At 42.6% G+C, this 18,743-nt stretch overlaps 1 protein-coding gene across 1 annotated transcript in view; it reads left to right on the top strand.

Moving 5' to 3' along the window:
- The window catches only part of LOC311045131 (netrin-G1-like), a gene marked incomplete at both ends in the record, with an annotated part of 109,373 nt that extends 91,025 nt beyond the window's left edge, over nt 1-18,348 (top strand). The window contains 2 exons of the mRNA XM_084056941.1: nt 6,098-6,365; nt 18,234-18,348. Of these exons, the coding sequence (XP_083913067.1) occupies nt 6,098-6,365; nt 18,234-18,348 (383 nt within the window). The remainder of the gene's footprint in view (nt 1-6,097; nt 6,366-18,233) is intronic.
- Nucleotides 18,349-18,743: the final 395 nt, after the last annotated feature.

Raw genomic sequence — 18,743 nt, 5'->3', positions numbered from 1 at the left:
ATTTTGAGCCAACTGCCAACATGATTCTTTCTTTGTGAGATACTCTTCAAGTTTTATTTTCCTCTTTGTACTGAAGTTGAAGTGGTTCAGCTTGTGCTGCTGCTTTAACAACATACACAGCGCTATGCTATATCACCACGCATTGTCAAAGCTTCCTTTATGCCGCTGACAGGCTGCAGTGAACTTGTAAACCTCCCGTTTGAGTAATGAGGGCAGCCGTCATGCTAATATGATAACGGGAGGAATGGGTGAACTTGGGTTTCAGCTGACCCTGACATCACGGCACAAGATATTGATCAGGTGTAATTGAAGTAACACTATTTTGTTTCACTGCATATAATTAGCAAATCCTGTATCTGAAAACTGTCTCTGCTGATGCACAGTAGTTAATTGCAGCCGTGAATCTATATGCCTGTAAGGCATTTTCATATTTTTATCATTTAATTAATATCCATTCATCTTTGCTTGTTAATAAATCTGTATTCAATTGTTTTTTTTCCTTGTTAGCATAAGGGAATGTGCCGCTTCTATCTTTGTTGGCCAGGTCTCTCTTGAAGGATGGCCTTTATCCAGTCGCAACAAACACTGCATAAATTAGGGCTAATTTGTTTTGTTTTATGAAATAGTGTAACATTTTCTAATTGACTCTTTTCCTGGTTACTCTCACAAAGATTGCTGATTGTCATGACATCAGGTAATACGAATTGCGAGCTTTAATCTTGTTATTTAGTTCTAGCAGCGTGAGATCGAGCTCCCGGCCGAGATATGGAGTGACAGCATCGCTATGGTCCAGAATATTGATTTGCACCTTCTTAAACTGATATCAAGCTGTGAGACGCCATACTGTATCTCACAGCAAATCACAGCAGCCTGTGAGAACATTCGGAAGGCAGTGGATTAGTGAGCTGTCTGGACAGGTTCAGCAGAACACCAGCTGACTGCCCGTCACAAAACCACAACACACACACACACACACACACACACACACACACACACACACACACACACACACACACACACACACACACACACACACACACACACACACACACACACACACACACACACACACACACACACACACACACAAAATGCATTTATGGTACAGAAGAAGGAAGGTCCATTGTTTGCCCTCCCATTTTTGGCATGTCATGCATATAGACATTTTCAAAACCTTTCAATTGTTCAATACTGGATATATTTTTTAATACATATCTTTCAAAGGTTTTGAAACTAGGGACCCTCTTTTCGCCGGTGCCTTACCCATTATCCCTAAACTTCTTTGCCATTTTTTACTATTTTTAAAAACATTTTCAAATACTTCAAATAGACAATCTACAAGCTCACAATGTGTCGATGTAGATTGGCTAGGCTATTGACCTAGTGGTCCACTAGGGTTAAAGCCCTAGTGGACCCTACATACTTCATTAACCGGGGTCCCCCAGCTGTCTATACTCCTTTTTTTCCCTCGATCTACACCAAATCTTTTTTTGGCAAAAAACTGCCGATCTACAAGCTCACAAGGTGTCTTGTTGTGAGTTTGTAGATCTGCTATTCTCATCAAAATGTTTGTCTATTTTTTGCCAAATGTTCGCCTATCATGACACGGCGAGAATAAGGCGGCTAGGGTTCGCGTGCATGGTTAAGTAGTTCATCGGTGTATAGTTATAAAATCGGTCGTCCAATAAAATGTGATGACGTGAGAGGAGATGAAATGACACAGCACGACTGGAGGAAAGTTACGGCAAGGTTAGACATTATTATTCTTTTGTAGTTTGTTGTGACCAAAACGTCACTCAGCCTCATTAATTCTGTTCATCTCCAAAGCATATCAGTGTTGCACAGCCAACACAGTCTTTTTGTTTTTCAAGATGCAGTCCGACAAAAAAAATAAAGATGAGACAAGCCGTTAACAAGACAAAACAAGACGAGACAAAACTCGGCAGATTGATCTGCATTCGAGGCATATAAATGACACCTACTGTAGCAATTAAAACTAGAATCAGCACCGTGTCTCCGCGTTGCACGACGACTGTGCCGCTGGGACATTTCCTGCAAGTGTTGCCTTAGTGCGACACTCCTCACCCATAAGAGTACGTGTCACAACAGCTGTCCTGCTAAAATGTCACACGTCTTCCAGAGGTGTGATAGTACACATATGTCACTGACAGAGTGTGCTGTCGTATGGGGGTCTTTGGCCCCGACTTGAACTTTGCTTTTCCCAACTAACGCCGAACACAAGGTCCAAACACTAGTGATGTCATCTACTTTAACAACTTGAACCCCAGCATCCTTATTCTGCGGGGAAAATGGCAAAATTGCTCGATCTACAAGCTCACGTCGCGTCACAATGCAAAGGGTTGTGAATATTTGAGATTCGATGTAGACCGGGGGGATAACTGTCCAAGTGTCTGTCTGTCTGTCTGTCTGTCTGTCTGTCTGTCTGTCTGTCTGTCTTGTCCCATCAGTCTGTCTGATAGCTAATTATGTATCTGTCTATAGATAGATGCACATAAATATGTATGAGTGAAAGAGAGGCATACGGTATGTAAATGTTCAATATCATGAACTCAAAGGCAATGTATTTGCTATGCATACATCACCCCTTCACAGTGCCTAGGAAATGACAGATTTAAGCTAAGATACTGTACCAAATAAAAACACAAGTGCCAAAGGCATGACATTAGACTCAAAGTGGGTCCGGGGGACCCGCTCAGTAGGAGGTCCATGGCCTTAATGCATATCAAACCACTGGCATAGACAAACCCAGACTCCATGTGAAGCTCTATGAACACTCAGAACCAGTGACGTCACGTGACGCTGGAATGCTAAAAGGATGAGACAGTCAGGGTCACAAGCCTCCGCTGACTCCCAGGGCCCGAGCCTCCATATTAAGCAGTGTTTAATTGGGCTACAGATGTTTCGGGAAAGACAATGGCCCTGGAGGTCTTCTGGAGGACAATGACGCCCGTGGATAATCTCCTGGACACTGGCAGCAAAGTTAACTTGCAGATTAGACGGCAGAAGCTCAAAGCGCGGTCCACTGAGAAGTTCTTCTTCACGGCACAATGGGCAGTACTAAACCCATGCAAAATTTCTAATATTGTATGGTTTTCCCATACAATGCTGAAGGGCGTTTTAGAGGGGATGTCGCATCCGTGCGTGCGTGCGTGCGTGCGTGCTAGGACATTAACAGAATAATCGAATATTAGAATATTCGACTATCAAACCACTATTCGACCACTGTACATCAATGTCGATTATTCAAAAAAAGAAAAAAATATATATATTTTTTTTTCAGTGGCTTTTCTACAGCAGACACGCAGCTGTGAGCTCTGGTGTTGGTAGTTTTCCTAATCCACTCATGGTTGATTGTTGTCAAATCATTTCATACTGTATGTGAGCCTGAAAAAAAAAGTATATCGATTAATCGAATATTCGAATACTTATAGGTTGAATAAGTCAACCTAAAAATCACTATTCGTGAATGCCCTAGTGCGTGCGTGTGCGCGCATGCTTATGTTGTGTGTATAATAAGACATCCTCAAACAGATTAATAATACAAGTATTCAGATGTATATTTATACTGCGCATGCACAGTACAGGCCTATATTTTATTGGACTACAGGCCTATATTTTGTTGGACTACATGCATGTGTACAGTAGTGTATGTGTGCACCTGTTGGAGTTTGGTTGGAGGCTGGAGTTTAAGGCAAACACAATGCCTTTTTAATCAGTCCGGGCATAAGCAATGATTATTTGTCGAGTGTATTCTGATGCATGAGCCTACATTACAGAAAACCCAAAAATGTGATTACTATTTATGCAGGAACGGATATCCAATTATACCGAAATCTCTTGGCAAATATTACCTCTTCCTGGATTTCACCTCCGCAAGCAGAGAGGCTTCCTAGAATAATTGAGTCACAAGCCTTTTGTCTGGAAATGTGAATATGAGCTTACGCGGTCTTAATAAGTCCATATCAAAACAAAGCAAGGAGCAGTCTGCAGTGCATCGCCACAGGAGCAGCAGTTCATTCTTTACTGGCTTCAGACCAGGATATTAACCTATGGAGAAAGCAGTCAATACACAATAATACTATCTTTGTCCTCAGCAAACATCTCTGTAATACATAATGTATATATATATATATATATATATATATATATATATATATATATATATATATATATATATATATATATATATATATATATATATGTAATATACAGTAATAGAAGCAGTGGTGGAATGTACTGTAACTAAGTACATTTACTCAAGTACTGTACTTGAGTATTTCCAATTTTCATTACTTTTTACTTCTACTCCACTACATCTCACAGGCAAATGTTGTACTTTTACTCCACTACAATAACTTTAGCTACTAGTTACTTTGTAAAACATACATTAACCACTTCAGCCCTATACCTTGGCTATTTAAAAATAGCACATCTGCAAGCCTTTTGTAGGTCGCAGTCTCAATCCATATCAAGTCCATATCAAAACAAAGTGATTTGTAGATCTGCTATTTTGAAAGGATTTATCATACATTTGGAAACTTGTGAAATGGGACATTGTGCATAACGCTTACTTTTACTTTTAGTACTTTTTGATGCCAATACTTTTGTACTTTTAGTCAGAGAAACTTTGAATACCGGACTTTTACTTGTAACACAAACGGTAGGATTTCTACATTGTGGTATGGCTACTTTTACTTAAGTACAAAATGTGACTATAGCTACTTCTTCCACCACTTAAGAGAAGTACAACATAAGACCAAGTACAAATATATCCTACAATACTGTACATACATTTCAGGGTTGGATTTTCTTGGGGGGGATCAAGGGACGCCTCTGCGTTTGATATCCTCCCTGTGGTCATACATTTTTATGACCGCTGGGGATAGGTGTTAGTATCCCTGCTTCTGGTCTGACCGAATTAAATGCATGCGTTTCCTTTTGGGAATATGTAGACTGTCTGAAACATTTGACATGTCTCACATGTTCTGAACACTGCATGAGACTACATACATTTGTGCCTTTAATTTATTTATTAGGGAATGTCTGTGTGCTTATACTGTACAGCACTCTTCCACAATGACTACACACATTTGTGCCTTTTTCTCCAGACTCTTACTGTATGTATTAGGGATTTTTTTGTGTGTGCTTTACAGCACTCTACCATAATGCAATAGATATTAGCCTGAAGCAAAGCGTTCAAAGGGTCAAAAACCCTCTCAAAACCCTCTCCACTCAAGCAATGACTGTTAGCTACCATTAGTAAGGTAAATTATGGGCAGTCGACAAGTCGCCTACGCGTCGCTAGCCTATTTGAATATCAAACGCTAGCCGCGGCGGAATGAGGCAGCAGGTATACAGTAGGAGGGTTAGCAAACAACAGGATGCCGCGGTCCACACGCCGCATCCTCCTGTGCCCATTTCTATGAGCACCACTGTGCCACCGGGAGGTTGAAAATCTATTCTGTTCTCTCACAGAGGGACAGCATCAATCTAGACGGCACAATGCAACACGTGCCCCTCCCGTTTTGCTCATTACTGTTATTATTATTTTTTTGTGCCTTTTTGCTTTGCTAGACTTGTGTGCTTGTATTTGTTCTTTTGTTTTCCCGGGGGATTATCTTTTTTTTCTTTCTTTTTTTTTCTTCTTTGTTGAGGTCCCTGAAGCGGTCCTAAAAATACCCCTGCAAGGTCTTTCTGTGGTCACTGTCATAAACAATCACTCATGAAGCACTCGAGGCCCGCTTTTTGCGAGAAAAAAAAGGCCACAGGGCTGCCTTTCCCAGTACTCACACAGCGTGCGTGCTTCTCGCCCCACAAAAGTCGTCGGTCACACCCTTCCTAGGGTGTCACCTGAAGTGTTTTTTCCCCCCCCTTTTTTTTTCTTTGAGTGTGCAAATGCAGGAGTGAACAGGGACAAGCAAGATCAGGCAGCATGTACAACCCCTGTGAAACCGTGTGTGTGTGTGTTGGTTGATGTTCTCCTGTCTCCCTATCGTTGGAGTGATCTATTAATCCACCCTTCCCCTCCCTCTCCTTCGCCCCCTCTGCCCCTCCCCCCTACCTTCGCTCTTCACAGCCCGCGTGTGCGACGATGCGCTCCTGCGCTGTCAGAACGGCGGCTCCTGCCACCACCATCAGAGGTGCCTCTGTTCCGCGGGCTTCACGGGGGTCCTGTGCGAGCGGGCACGCTGCCAGGGCCCCGGGGAGTGTGACGACCAGCCGTCCGGACAGGCCTCCCTCCATCATCCGCCGCTGCCTCCCGCGGGCCCCAGGCGCACTCTCCTCCTCCTCCTGCTCCTCGCTCTCCTTCCAGTGATGCTCCCTCTGTCGGTCGTTTCCCTCTGGTGAAGCAGCAGGAGGACCTTATTAGAGAGAAAGAAGAAACACCTCCACAGACAGGTCAACCAAAAAAACAAAACACACAAAAAAAGCATCAACAAAAAAATAACAAAGAACCTTGGGACTGCACAAGTTGAGAATGAGTTCTCAATCACGAGACACGAGGGACAAGGGGATGTTATGAGAGGACGTTGTGCCGGGCAAACAGAAAGAAAGAGATTTTTTTTTTTTTTTTCATATACCCAAGGCCACGACTGCGGGGGATTGGAGTTTTAAGTGCAATATGTTGTGTACTGATGTGGTATACGTATACTGAAGGGAGATGGATTTATGAGAGAGACTGAACGCAAACCTTTGTGAATTCACTGCTGGCTTAAAAATCTTAACACTGACAAAAATGGCGGAGCCGTCGCCTTATGACTGTGGCAAGTGGCAAAGTGCTTGAATTAATGTTCATTTAAAGCGGCGACTCGAGCCGAGTTAAGAGTTACCCCATATTCCTCTGAGTAGACACGTTGAAATTGTACAAAAACTTAAAACACATGATTTCTGACATCTTCTGCCATCATTAAGAAGAAGACAAAGAAGATGAAACAAAAAAGTGGGGCGACGACATTTTAAAATGTCCTCCCTTACTGTCCCTTCCCTTTCTCTCCCCTTCTTTCCTTCCCTAAAAGCCTTCCTCAGCCCCTCCTTTCCTCTCACACTCTTTTTACCTGTGCGTCGGTGACTCTGGTGATTTAAGTTCGCTAAAGAGTGTTTATTGTTTTGCCAAATGCTGCACACGTGTTCTTATTATCTAGGCACTTGAGTACCTAAAGTACCTTTCTAGTATGTTTCTTTATTTTGTTCAGTTGGAGGCTTCGTAGTCATGCTTGACATGCTCACCTGTACGGATCAAGAAGAAAAAAAGAAAAAAAGATGTAACATACTGTAACTGTATTTAATTTTTGTACAAAACAGATATTTTCATGACTACGCGAAAACAACAACAAAAAAATATGTATTACTTGTTTTCTATTTCCGCCAAACCTGGGCTATAGATGTGGACTACTATGCTTATGAGTTGAGGACTTTTGTTTGATTTGACATTTTTTCTGCTTTTGTGACACATGGTTCTCTTCCGTCGAGAGCCGCTGTCAAAGAATATGTTTACATACACACTTAAAAACAATACAGTTCCACCAAAGGAAAAAAAAAACTAACCAACATGTCTTTGTCTCGTTGTTGAACAGCTTTCACCCAACTAAACTGTGGCACTTTAGACAAAACACTACATGTATGTATTGAGTTTGTACACCGAGGACAGGATGATAACATGGAGGCTAGTAAATAATGTTTGCATTTCTACTGAAATATAAGTTGCTTGGCTGGTAACAAATCATTATGTTTTGAAGTTTTAATCTTGTAAAAAAAAAAAAAAACTAAGTTTGTAGTTTCGCCTCACAAATGGGATTATCACAATCTTCCGTTTTTATTTCATTTATTTATGAATAATCTGAAATTTTAAAATCAGAGCTATATTGCTTGTATAGACTTTTTTTTTTTAACTACACCTTATGGAATTAATCTCACTTTAAAACCTGCAAACAGAGAATTTCAACACAGTCATTCTCTCTTCCTTTTCATTCACTAATCTCTGGTCTCCCAGAGGACATTGCATCTGAATTCAGACTGCAGAAGGTGAGAGATATTCCTTCCATTGTTTCTCTGCTTTGTCTCAGTCAGCTGCCAACAGGCTGCTCCACCGCTCCCTGGATCATCATTTCAGAGAGGAAGAAGAAAATGGAATATATTCCGTTCATAAACTCGCTAATCTTAAAGTGATTTTGTGTTTAATATGTTTTTCTTTGGACTCACATGACAGACAAAGCAAGGGAATGATACTGTAATGCTAGCCAGCCAAGTATAAATCTTGTATTTTACCGCAAGTAACTTGACGTAATGGAAAAACGTACTTGGAAGAGGACTTGGAGGTTCAACGTAAGTTGAGATCTATCAGGGGCGGACTGACCATTGTTGATATATATATCAGGGGTAGACTGACCATTGGGCATTTGGGCATGTGCACGGTGGGCCGACACTATTATTATTTTTTTATATTTATACCCCCCCCCCCCCCCCCCCCCCCCGTCTTTGGCTAACTACCGTCCCGCAGAGGAGCTGATATCATGTAATTGGCAGACATTGCTTTGTCAGTCATCTGAACTGGCCATCCTTGCATAGCACCAGCCCACAGAGCAGAGAGAGATTACATGATTGGCCCACTGCCTTGTCTCTCATCTGATTACAATTCCCAGTGGCCCAATCACGCAGGCTACTGTGGACCGGTCCGGGAGTCCCACCCACATAACATTTATTACACACACAGAGAAGATGTTGGATCGGTGATGAGAGAACGAGGGAAAGGAAAAAGTTAACTAGATAATTACAAACATGGGCCAAAAAGCACAAAGGGGGTGCACAGACTTTGAGAGAAAATCTAATAAGATCTCTAGAGGCAGAGGCTGGCAAGTGAAAAAGAAATTACACATGTTTGCTGCAGCTAATAATGATATAAAGAGACAAGTCAACCTGTGACTGTAGCAGCAACCTGCCTGTACCCAGGCAGATACATACTGTAGCAGGTACATACCAGCCCAGATCCAGGCCATCAGGCTGTATTGTTATGTACCATGTTTACTAAAAGTGCAATCCATAAACGGAATGAAAGATTAGCACCATATTCACCAGCGAATCAGAGAGCATTCAAATGAGTCACAGAGCATCCAAAGAGACAGTGAGATGTCTTCTGAAGTTCTGACTAAGAAGGTAGCATTCATGCTTATGTTCCATTTTAATCCATGGCGGCCGTTAGTCACACTGGCACGCATTTACCTGTGTGAGTGTGTGTATGTGTATGTGTATGTGTATGTGTATGTGTATGTGTGTGTGTGTGTGTGTGTGTGTGTGTGCGTGTGCGTGTGCGTGCGTGCGCCAAGACACCTGATTTAATATTTTGACGGCAAAAATAAGAAAAAGATTATGACACCGCGAACGGTGGAGTGGGACACTTCTTGTTCGCAGTATGCCTCTGATATCTATGTATTATTTTCATATTTACATGACGATTTCAGTTCTGACATTTAGGTGAATGATAGACGTAAGCATTCGGAGAATATGTGATTAAGTCATTTTTTACCGTACTCATTTTCACAGAGACTTTAATTTATTTTCCCGAATAATGCACGTGTGCAAGAGTCTGGTCCTGTGCACACTGGGTCAAATGCTGAAAGTATCTGGTGACTTTCAGAATTCACCATGGGCACTGCAGGCCTGCGTACAGAAAAGGTAATTTAATACCCTGAATAATAGGCTTCGGCAAGTTGAAAATCTTCAATCCTTAAGCCTGCTTTATACGTCGGCGTAAGACGACCTCGTGCACAGAAAATATCCGACCTACGACACCGCTGTACGGCGGAGCATAAATCGGGGCTTTAGCGCACTCATAGCCGCAATTACAGTGACCGGCACAATGCTCAATAGACAATCACCCAGATAGATGACCCAGGATATGTCTCTGAATGTGGTGTAACCTTCCCCTCTGATCATTACACTCAGCCCTCTGTACGGACTTCAGAATCCCATCAGCTTTATGTAAATTCACCGAGGAAAGAGAAAGGGGGGGAGATTGCATGGCTGTCACACAGGGCTAGTCCGGCTGAAAACCGTCATTAGCTCTAATCCTGGAATCAAACGGGGAGCGAGGAAGGTTTGCTGAGCTGGTATATATACTGCCTAAAGCCCCGCGTCCCGCTGGGGGGAGTGTCTACGAGGCAGCGTGTTCAGGAAATGAGCTTTAACCCGTTATGACCCGAGGCCAATTCTACACATGCATTCTAAAATCGGTAGTTCTCAAACTTTTTTGTGTCAAGGACCCCCACATTTTTGTGTGTGTGTGTGTGTGTGTGTGTGTGTGTGTGTGTGTGTGTGTGTGTGTGTGTGTGTGTGTGTGTGTGTGTGTGTGTGTGTGTGTGTGTGTGTGTGTGTGTGTGTGTGTCGCCGCGGACCCCCCATCTGAAAATGTTTTGTGCTAGGAAGCCCCAGAAGAGATTTTCGATATTTTTCAAAAATGTTCAAAAATAGCAGATATACAAGCTCACAGCGCGCCACGCTGCAAACATGGACATCTGCTATTTTTGAGAACCACTGTTCTAAATCCTAAGAGTTTTCTGGAAAACATATGATGCTATATATATAGCTAAAAATCTAAACATGCTTTCCCGGTTTTAATGGGCTAATTCACAGAGGGTCACTGAATAGAAATGAAGTCCCTTCCAACTGGGTGACATATTGAGCGCTGAGAGACCAATTTCATTGGGGAGATTAATTTTCCCAGCGATGGTGATGGAAGCGAAACACCTAATTGTGTTAGAGAGCCCACTGTAAGTGCCTCCCATTAAATGTCACTGTCAAAAAAAGAAGAAGGGGAAAAAAGAACAGACAGGGCTCTTTTCCTGACAGTGAGTCATGTCTTGGCTGGGTTCTTTGGGTGACAACTTTTTTTTGGGGATGGGGGGGGAGGGGGTCTAGCTTTCAAAATTTCATTCATAAGGTGGGAAGTAAACTGACCTTTTAAGTTGACCGGTGAAGGAGTGGATGTTGTTTATCCAGTATTATTATAGGCTGGCATTTCTGCCTTGGTTTCAGACAGCAAACACTGTGAGCCAAATATACAAGACGTCTAGCTAGCCTATACTTGTCTTTAGACAGTATGACTGCATCATGATATGGTAACTACCTGAAAGAACCACAAGTGAACCCTCAAGGATCTTTCAATGACGTTGCCAAGTCTCCCCAGTCATAACAAGTCTGTGTTCTATCTACAGCGCAGGTGTTCAAAGTGTGGGGTGTGGCCCCCAGGGGGACCGCCAGGAGGTGCCAAATGGGCCAATTGGAAGGGATAATAATAATAATGATAATACAATATTTGTTGTTAATTTAAAAAAAAAACAATTCAAAAGATTATTGTGCCAGTTTAACCACTTTCAAAATGGTGTCCCTATTTTGGGCATGTCAATATTGTCTTTTTTTCCCCCCGCTTCCAAAAATAGTGAAAATAGGCGATCTACAAGCTCACTAAGCTATCTTCACTATTTTCAGTCATATGGTTATTTGTGGGTTTTTGGCATGGAGAAGTATGGGAACCCTGGATGTCAAACACAGTTATGATAAAAGACTCAATTGATAGTTAGACGGAAAAAGCAAAGCCACTGAAGCCTTTGGTGCAGTTATTGCGAAATGTGGCACACATACAGTACTATAGAATGTAAGTTATGACAATGAGCCATAACCATGTTCTAATAATCCATAAGAAATGTTAGGTCCCCTCTGCAAGTTGCATCATCATTAGTGCTGAAATCGACTTTGTTGAATTTTCCGTTTGCGTGGGAGTGGCTCACTGCGAGACTGGGATGGCAATCCAGAGGAAGAGATGTGTGCGTGTGCGTGTGCATGTGCATGTGCATGTGCATGTGCATGTGCATGTGTGTGTGTGTGTGTGTGTGTGTGTGCGAGCGCGTACATGTGCGAGTGTGCTTGCGAGTGTGTGCATGCACACGCGCATGGGTGTGTACGAGAGCACTTACATGCGCGCGCGTGGGTGCACGTGTGTGCGTGCGTGTGCGTGTGCGTGTGTGTGTGCGCGTGTATGTGAGAGACAGAAACGACTACGGTGATAGCCCAATGAAATCTGTATTCCCCAACACGTCGCATACAGTAAATCTCGTACCCCTAGATACAGATTATTATGCCCTACAGGTTGACATACAACTGCATCGGGGCAGTATGTCTTCACCTTAAGTGCAGGTACAAGACAGCGGTCGACATCAACATGCTGCAGCCACGGCGGTAAAACGGGCATCATAATTCTGCTACATGGCCTACTTACTGAATGAGTGTAGGTGTGGGAATATGAAATGTCTCCGTCCTTATGCACAGCACATTTTGGTGGAGTGACCTGAATGTATAAGTGGTGACCTCGGTATGCACTTTTTTTTACTGTGCATATTTATAATACCAGCGGTTCACAACCTTGTCTGGAAGAGGGTCCACACTGGAAAATCTCAAAAGAGTTGGCGGGCCATGGGTGGACCACCTGCATTTTCAGAGCAGTGTTTATTTGAATGACCAATCAATCGCTTGTGTTCCGGCTCAATAGAACTAACATACTATTAGTCTTCTTCATAAGGTCCTATATCGGTATCATTATGAAAACATTTTAGAAAAAAATTAGGTTGCAAAATTGTGGGATAGTTTTTTTTAAAGAAAGAAAAAAGAACATTTTCAAGGTTTTAAAGGGGAAAAATGAGATATGTTTTTTTATACTTTTTAAAAAAAATATTCATGTTATATTACCATTAGAATCATAATGTTTTAACAATTATTTGGGGGCCCACTTGCAATACCCTCACAGCCCATCATCGGGCCCCAGCCCACAGGTTGAGTATCGTTGCTTTATACGGTTCAGCAGTTGTCAATTCCAGGCCCAATAGGACCCATGCTTTATACTATAGCTCGTTTTCATCCTAGCCATTTGATCGGGGGCTAATTTATGAGAATGCAATTAATTACATATTGTACTAACACAACCGGTCAGGGGTCTCAAGACAGGAATTGTGAATCAAAAATTTAAAGCAACAATCCGTAACTTTCATGTCCTACATGGGAGTCGATCCCAGGTCACAAACTGTTTTACTGTTGAGCTATAACAGAGAGAACACACATTTTGGGAATGTGAGTTATTGTCTCCGTGGCAAACGTGGCGTTTGCACCCTGTCCGTCCGTCCTGTCCGTCCGTGTGTCCGTCCGTTCGTCCGCGTGATCATTCTGTCTGTGTACAGCTAATCTCCGGCACTGTTGGCTTGATCGCAGCGAAGCTGTGCACACACACTCCCTGGATGCCAATTCAGAACCTCTGCCCCAAATATTTCACATGGGCCTGTTATAGCGCCACCAGGAGGCCGTTTTTTGCAAAACAAATTTTTGACAGTACACCTACAGATTTTGTCCAAACATCACGCAAATCGCTACACAGTATCTCTAGTCATTTAACAAAACGGGTCTTTCAGATTTTTCATATTCCATCCTGATTGGCTAAAAATGGCTTCCAAAGTTTTGTGCTCTGTTTTGAACAAAATGCCTCAAATCATGAACACAGCATGCAATTTCCGTGAAATTTCACATGCACATTCCTGCTATGCCGAGGAAGAAATGCCACTTGAACATTTTTAAATCAGCCTCATGGTGGCGCTATAACAGGCCGATTCATGTTTTTACCTATAACTGCACCGATCTGAGTAAAACTTTGTATGCGCACTCTCTAGAGGCCAAGGAAAAACCTTTGCCCTGCATTTTTCACGTCTGCCTTTTATAGCGCCACCAGGAAGCCGACTTATGTAAAACATTTTTTTACATTACTCCTTCCCATTTTATCAAAATTCCACGCAAATCGGTACACATGATTTCTATAGTCAAGTGATCAAGACGGACTGTTTGATTTTCATATTCCATCCTGATTGGCTAAGATTCACATAAAGTTTGCAGTAGTGGCTTGTTTTGAACAAAGTGCCGCAAATCACGAATGCAGCGTCCGATTGCAGTCAAATTTTGCACACACACTCACACTATTTTAACATTGGCCTGTTATAGCGCCACCAGCAGGTCTAATTTTGCAAAACACATTTTTGGAACACATCAGCTTTCAATTCCAGAGCCACAAACCAACAGTCACTGAACGTGTATCACTGCCACACCGGGCACAAACAGGACAGCAACAGAGCTACTGTACATCTTGAACCACATCAGCACATGACACGAACAGCATCAGACAGGAACATCATACAACACAAACTGCAGCACCAGCAGTAGCATTCAGCAAAGGAAAAGGAAAAATTTGGTATGTCACAATTATTACATAATCACCTGGATCGCAAGTATTTCAGATAATCGCAAATACTTTTTCGGATAATAGACATAATCATTTCCATGTTCCATGTTTACGTTTTCAAAAATAGTGGAAATAGCAGACTGCTATTTCCACTTTTTTTTAAAGTATAAAGTTATTGAGTTATGCAAGTTATTTGTCATATCTGACCCGTGCACCTTTTGTTTACGAAGACAGACACATTTTTATTAGTAATGTTACAATGTTCAGTGTACGACGCAATAATTAATTAATTCGGCCAAGTTAATCGCAATTATTTGAGTGACAATTAATCGTCAAGTAAAATGTCATAATCGTGACAGCCCTAAAGAGGTTCCTACTTTGAGCCGTCTTCATCAGCCGTCTTCAGGGGAAACCCCCGAGTGTCAGGAATGAGTAGCAGGTAGGGCCCAAAAGCAGACGAGGTAGGCAGAAGTATTCAAATCAAAGGATTTATTAAATAAACTGAGGTTTCCAAAAGCAGGGATATAGAACAGTAGGCATCAAGCACTAAACATAAACTCACGTGACACAGGTCTACGGACCAACAAGAACAAAATGCCAACACAGGGTTTAAATAGACAGGGGAGTAACAGGACGCAGGTGAACTCAAACTACAATCAACACTGTGATTGGCTGGGGCACAACAGGACACAGGTGGAGAACATAACTAATCAAGGGTAAGAGAGACAAGATAGGAAACAGTAAACAAGGTAGACAGGAAACAATACTACAAAGTAAAAGCACAGAACACCAATGCAAAAGGCAGCAACAGAATGACAGATACAGTACAATACAATAGAACATGCAGTATGCAGAAACATACAATATTCAGAACATACAATATGCACTTTAGGCCTAAGCGGCCTAAAGTGTCCACGACCATATAAGGGCATATTCAAGGTCTAAATAATAAAGTCGGCCTAACTGGCCAAAAGTGTCCACGACCAAATAAGGTCATTCAAGGTCTAAATTATAAAGTCAAAGTACACGGCCCGAGGAGCGGACCGTGACACCGAGAAGGACAAGGTCTTCGGCCGTTCGACCGTGCGGACCAAGTCTTCGGAGAAATCGCCCATGCAGACAAACCCATGGATAGACGCCCCCTTCTGTGACGCACGTGGAAATTTCCAGCTGCCCCCCCGGAAGCAGAAGTGCATCCGCCATACAGGCGCTTCAGAGCCAGAGGAGGCGTCTACCTTTATATGTCTATGCCTTCCAGGCTTTTACTTTTGGTACTTTAAGTACCCTTTGATACCAATACTTTTGTACTTTTACTCAAGTACATTTTGAATTCCGGACTTTTACTTGTAACGGAGTACTTCTACATTGCAGTATTGATACTTTTACTTAAGCAAAACATTTGAGTACTTTTTCCACCACGGGCCGTGGCACCCTAGGGTGCCGTGACACAAGTCCAGGGGTGCCACAGCAGGATACTTTGATAATATTTGGAATTCATCGATCACTTCAGTTTAACCACTTAGACTTAGTAAAACGGACCTCACTACGTTATTTTTTTCTCACAACGTGTCGCCCTTGCGAATAGCTAATTTAGCTGGTGTGATGTCCCACTCTAGGCTACAGTGGGTGTGTGTGTCAGTTGGGTTGCCTAACTCTGCTTATTCCTAGGTGAGCAGGTCTGTAATCAGGCTTGATGGCTCATGGAGGACACCTGGGCCCGGTGCCTCCAGAGCCTACAAGCTCAGCTCAAGACTCTTAAGAGAGACTCAGAGACGACAGACCTGCCAGCACTCTCCCCTCAGTGCTCCATGTTCTTTTTCTTATAGGCTCGGCTTTCCATCCACACACCCGCACTAAACCATGTTCCACACATCGATTGTATACACATTCATACACCATTGATTTACTAGGCTTCCCTAGTGCGTCTGATATCTGGGGTGCGTTCGGAAATACAGCACTGAGCGCACTGGCCAATACAAACTAATAGGCGAGTGCGCTCCGGTGCGCAATTTCCGAACGCACCCCTGGTCTAGAGGGGCGGGACACCTCACAGTATCCTTCATCGTTTCAGTTATGCCATCCATTTATATCGTAATTGATTATGTTAGGTTAATTCTTTAATAAACATTCGTTATTGATTTTACACCTGATGTTCCTTCCCTTATTTGTCATGGATTTGAGCCAGCCATGACACTGGGGACACCCTGCCCCCCTGGATTCGCAATTTATCTGTGCCAGATTACATTATCTGCCATATGTGTTTCGTCAAAACACACTAGTGTCATGTGATCAAGATGTATGAGTCAGACCCCATGCCAAGACTGGCTTCCAAAGGGCCGTGGGTAGGCAACCCGGCCTTGCGGAGACCTGTGCTCTGACGAGCACACTTTTCTAGTTTCCATTTGAGTTTCACGCAGTACCTCTTGTCAACTAGTAGTGGTCCTTATAACCCAACCACAGGATCTAAATCAATAGAAAAGCATGGGAGACCACCTCCAACCACCGCAAGATGTTTTAGTTATATTGTTTTAACACACTCTGCACATACACATTGGTTGTATTATTCACAAAGTTATGGATTGCGGCTTTAAACCTGCCATAACCAATGAAAACCGGAAAAGCGTCTGTTTCGTTTTACATTTGTGCATTGGCTATTCAAAAATAGCAGATATACAAGCTCACAGCACGTCAATCTTGAAAGTGTCAGAACTACTGATTTACAAGGCATTTTTGGAATTGGCCTCAAGCCTTGATGGGTTAAATGATTTAGCTTTGGCTGATTGAATTGATTGAATATTTTATTAGGCAAAAAAAAATGTAAAACATCACATTTACATTTAACATACTTTGTCTAACAGGTCCGTTCATAAAAGTCCTTGCGGACTTGTTTCCAATGAGGGCCTTGGTATTCAATTCATAGACATATATAGTGGCATCACAGTTCGAATATCATTACACAAAGAAAATAAAAATACAACAGCAAGAATATATATATATCTATATATATATCTATACATATATATATATATATATATATATATACATACATATATACATACGTATAATACTATGTACAACAAAAAAATAAAAAAAGGGGGGGGGAAAGATATGTACAAGAACAGGGGGGGGGGGGGGGGGGGTCGGCTGTCTAATGGGAAAATGGTACTACCTCCTCTTTTGGCCTCCTGAAAGGTCATTTTTTAAGGCTCTTTTAAATGAGCCCAGCGAACTGCATTTTTTGAGGGATGGGGTTAGCCCATTCCAATCCTGGGTGGCAGTGCTGTAGAAGGAGAATTTGCCCATGTTTGTTTTATGGGTGGGTGGTACCAAATTGTTGTTAACGCTCCCTCTGGTATTGTGACTGTGGGTGTCACTAACCTTTTGGAGGTATTTACTCAGATATGCGGGAATAGGGGGCATATCGGGCAAATTTCCGTTTACAATTTTGAAGGCCAGTCCCATTTTTAGTTGTTTAACCCTGTCTTCCACCCCGAGCCAGCCTAGGCTGGCAAAATGGGTGGGAGAAAGGTGGGTCATGGGCCCCAATCCGAGGAGTAGCCAAATCAGTTTGTTTTGGGAGGTTTGAAGCTTAGTCTTCAGTGACACTGAGGTGTTGGAGTACCAGGAGGTGCTAGCATAGTCAAATGGGTAAAACTCATGTGATCAAAATAGTATGACAATGACCTTTTGGACTTGATTGTTGCACACAGGCCGTTTGCTGTCAGTGTAAGAAGAGGCATCGCCATATATTTTTGGGTCGTCACACTTCTCTGCCCGACGAGATAAAAAAGGCCTCTGGATTTCATCATGTTGTCCACTGTTCCCAGAGTCACGGCGGTGGCGATGATGCCTTGTCCTCACCCCCCATCCCCCCTCTTTCCACTGCCGAGGCTCAGGAGAGGGTATTAAGCGGGCATTTTTAGACCTTGTGTTCTGCCACCGTCAGCACCGGTGGTGGTGGTGGCACCATCAGAGACTTACATAACCTAAGACGACGACGGGTGTTCTGTGTCGAGGAAAGAGAGAGGCTCAGCAGCGAGACTGCAACTGGAACTGATTAGCAATACAATATCCATCCATGTTCAACTCACCAATGAGTGTCTCTCTCTCTCTCTCTCTCTCTCTCTCTCTCTCTCTCTCTCTCTCTCTCTCTCTCTCTCTCTCTCTCTCCCTCTCCCTCTCTCTCTCTCTCTCTCTCTCTCTTGACATGAAGATGCATGGATCCTTACTACTCATTACTGTATATACAGTAATGAGTGTGTGTGTGTGTGTGTGTGTGTGTGTGTGTGTGTGTGTGTACGTACATATATATATATATATATATATATATATATATATAAGCTTCCTTAGCCTATGAATATTAATGCCGTTTAATGTGCTAAAAACAGGGATGAAAAGCCTGGTTACACAATTCTTCCCAAGGCTGTTTTTCTTCAAACCGGGAGTTATATAAGCA

This window comes from Gymnoscopelus microlampas (genome assembly GCF_963454915.1).
Source record: "Gymnoscopelus microlampas genome assembly, chromosome: 5".
Taxonomy (NCBI): Eukaryota; Metazoa; Chordata; class Actinopteri; order Myctophiformes; family Myctophidae; genus Gymnoscopelus; species Gymnoscopelus microlampas.
The sequence above is the reverse complement of the archived record's forward strand: the minus strand, read 5'-3'. Positions and strand labels throughout refer to the sequence as shown.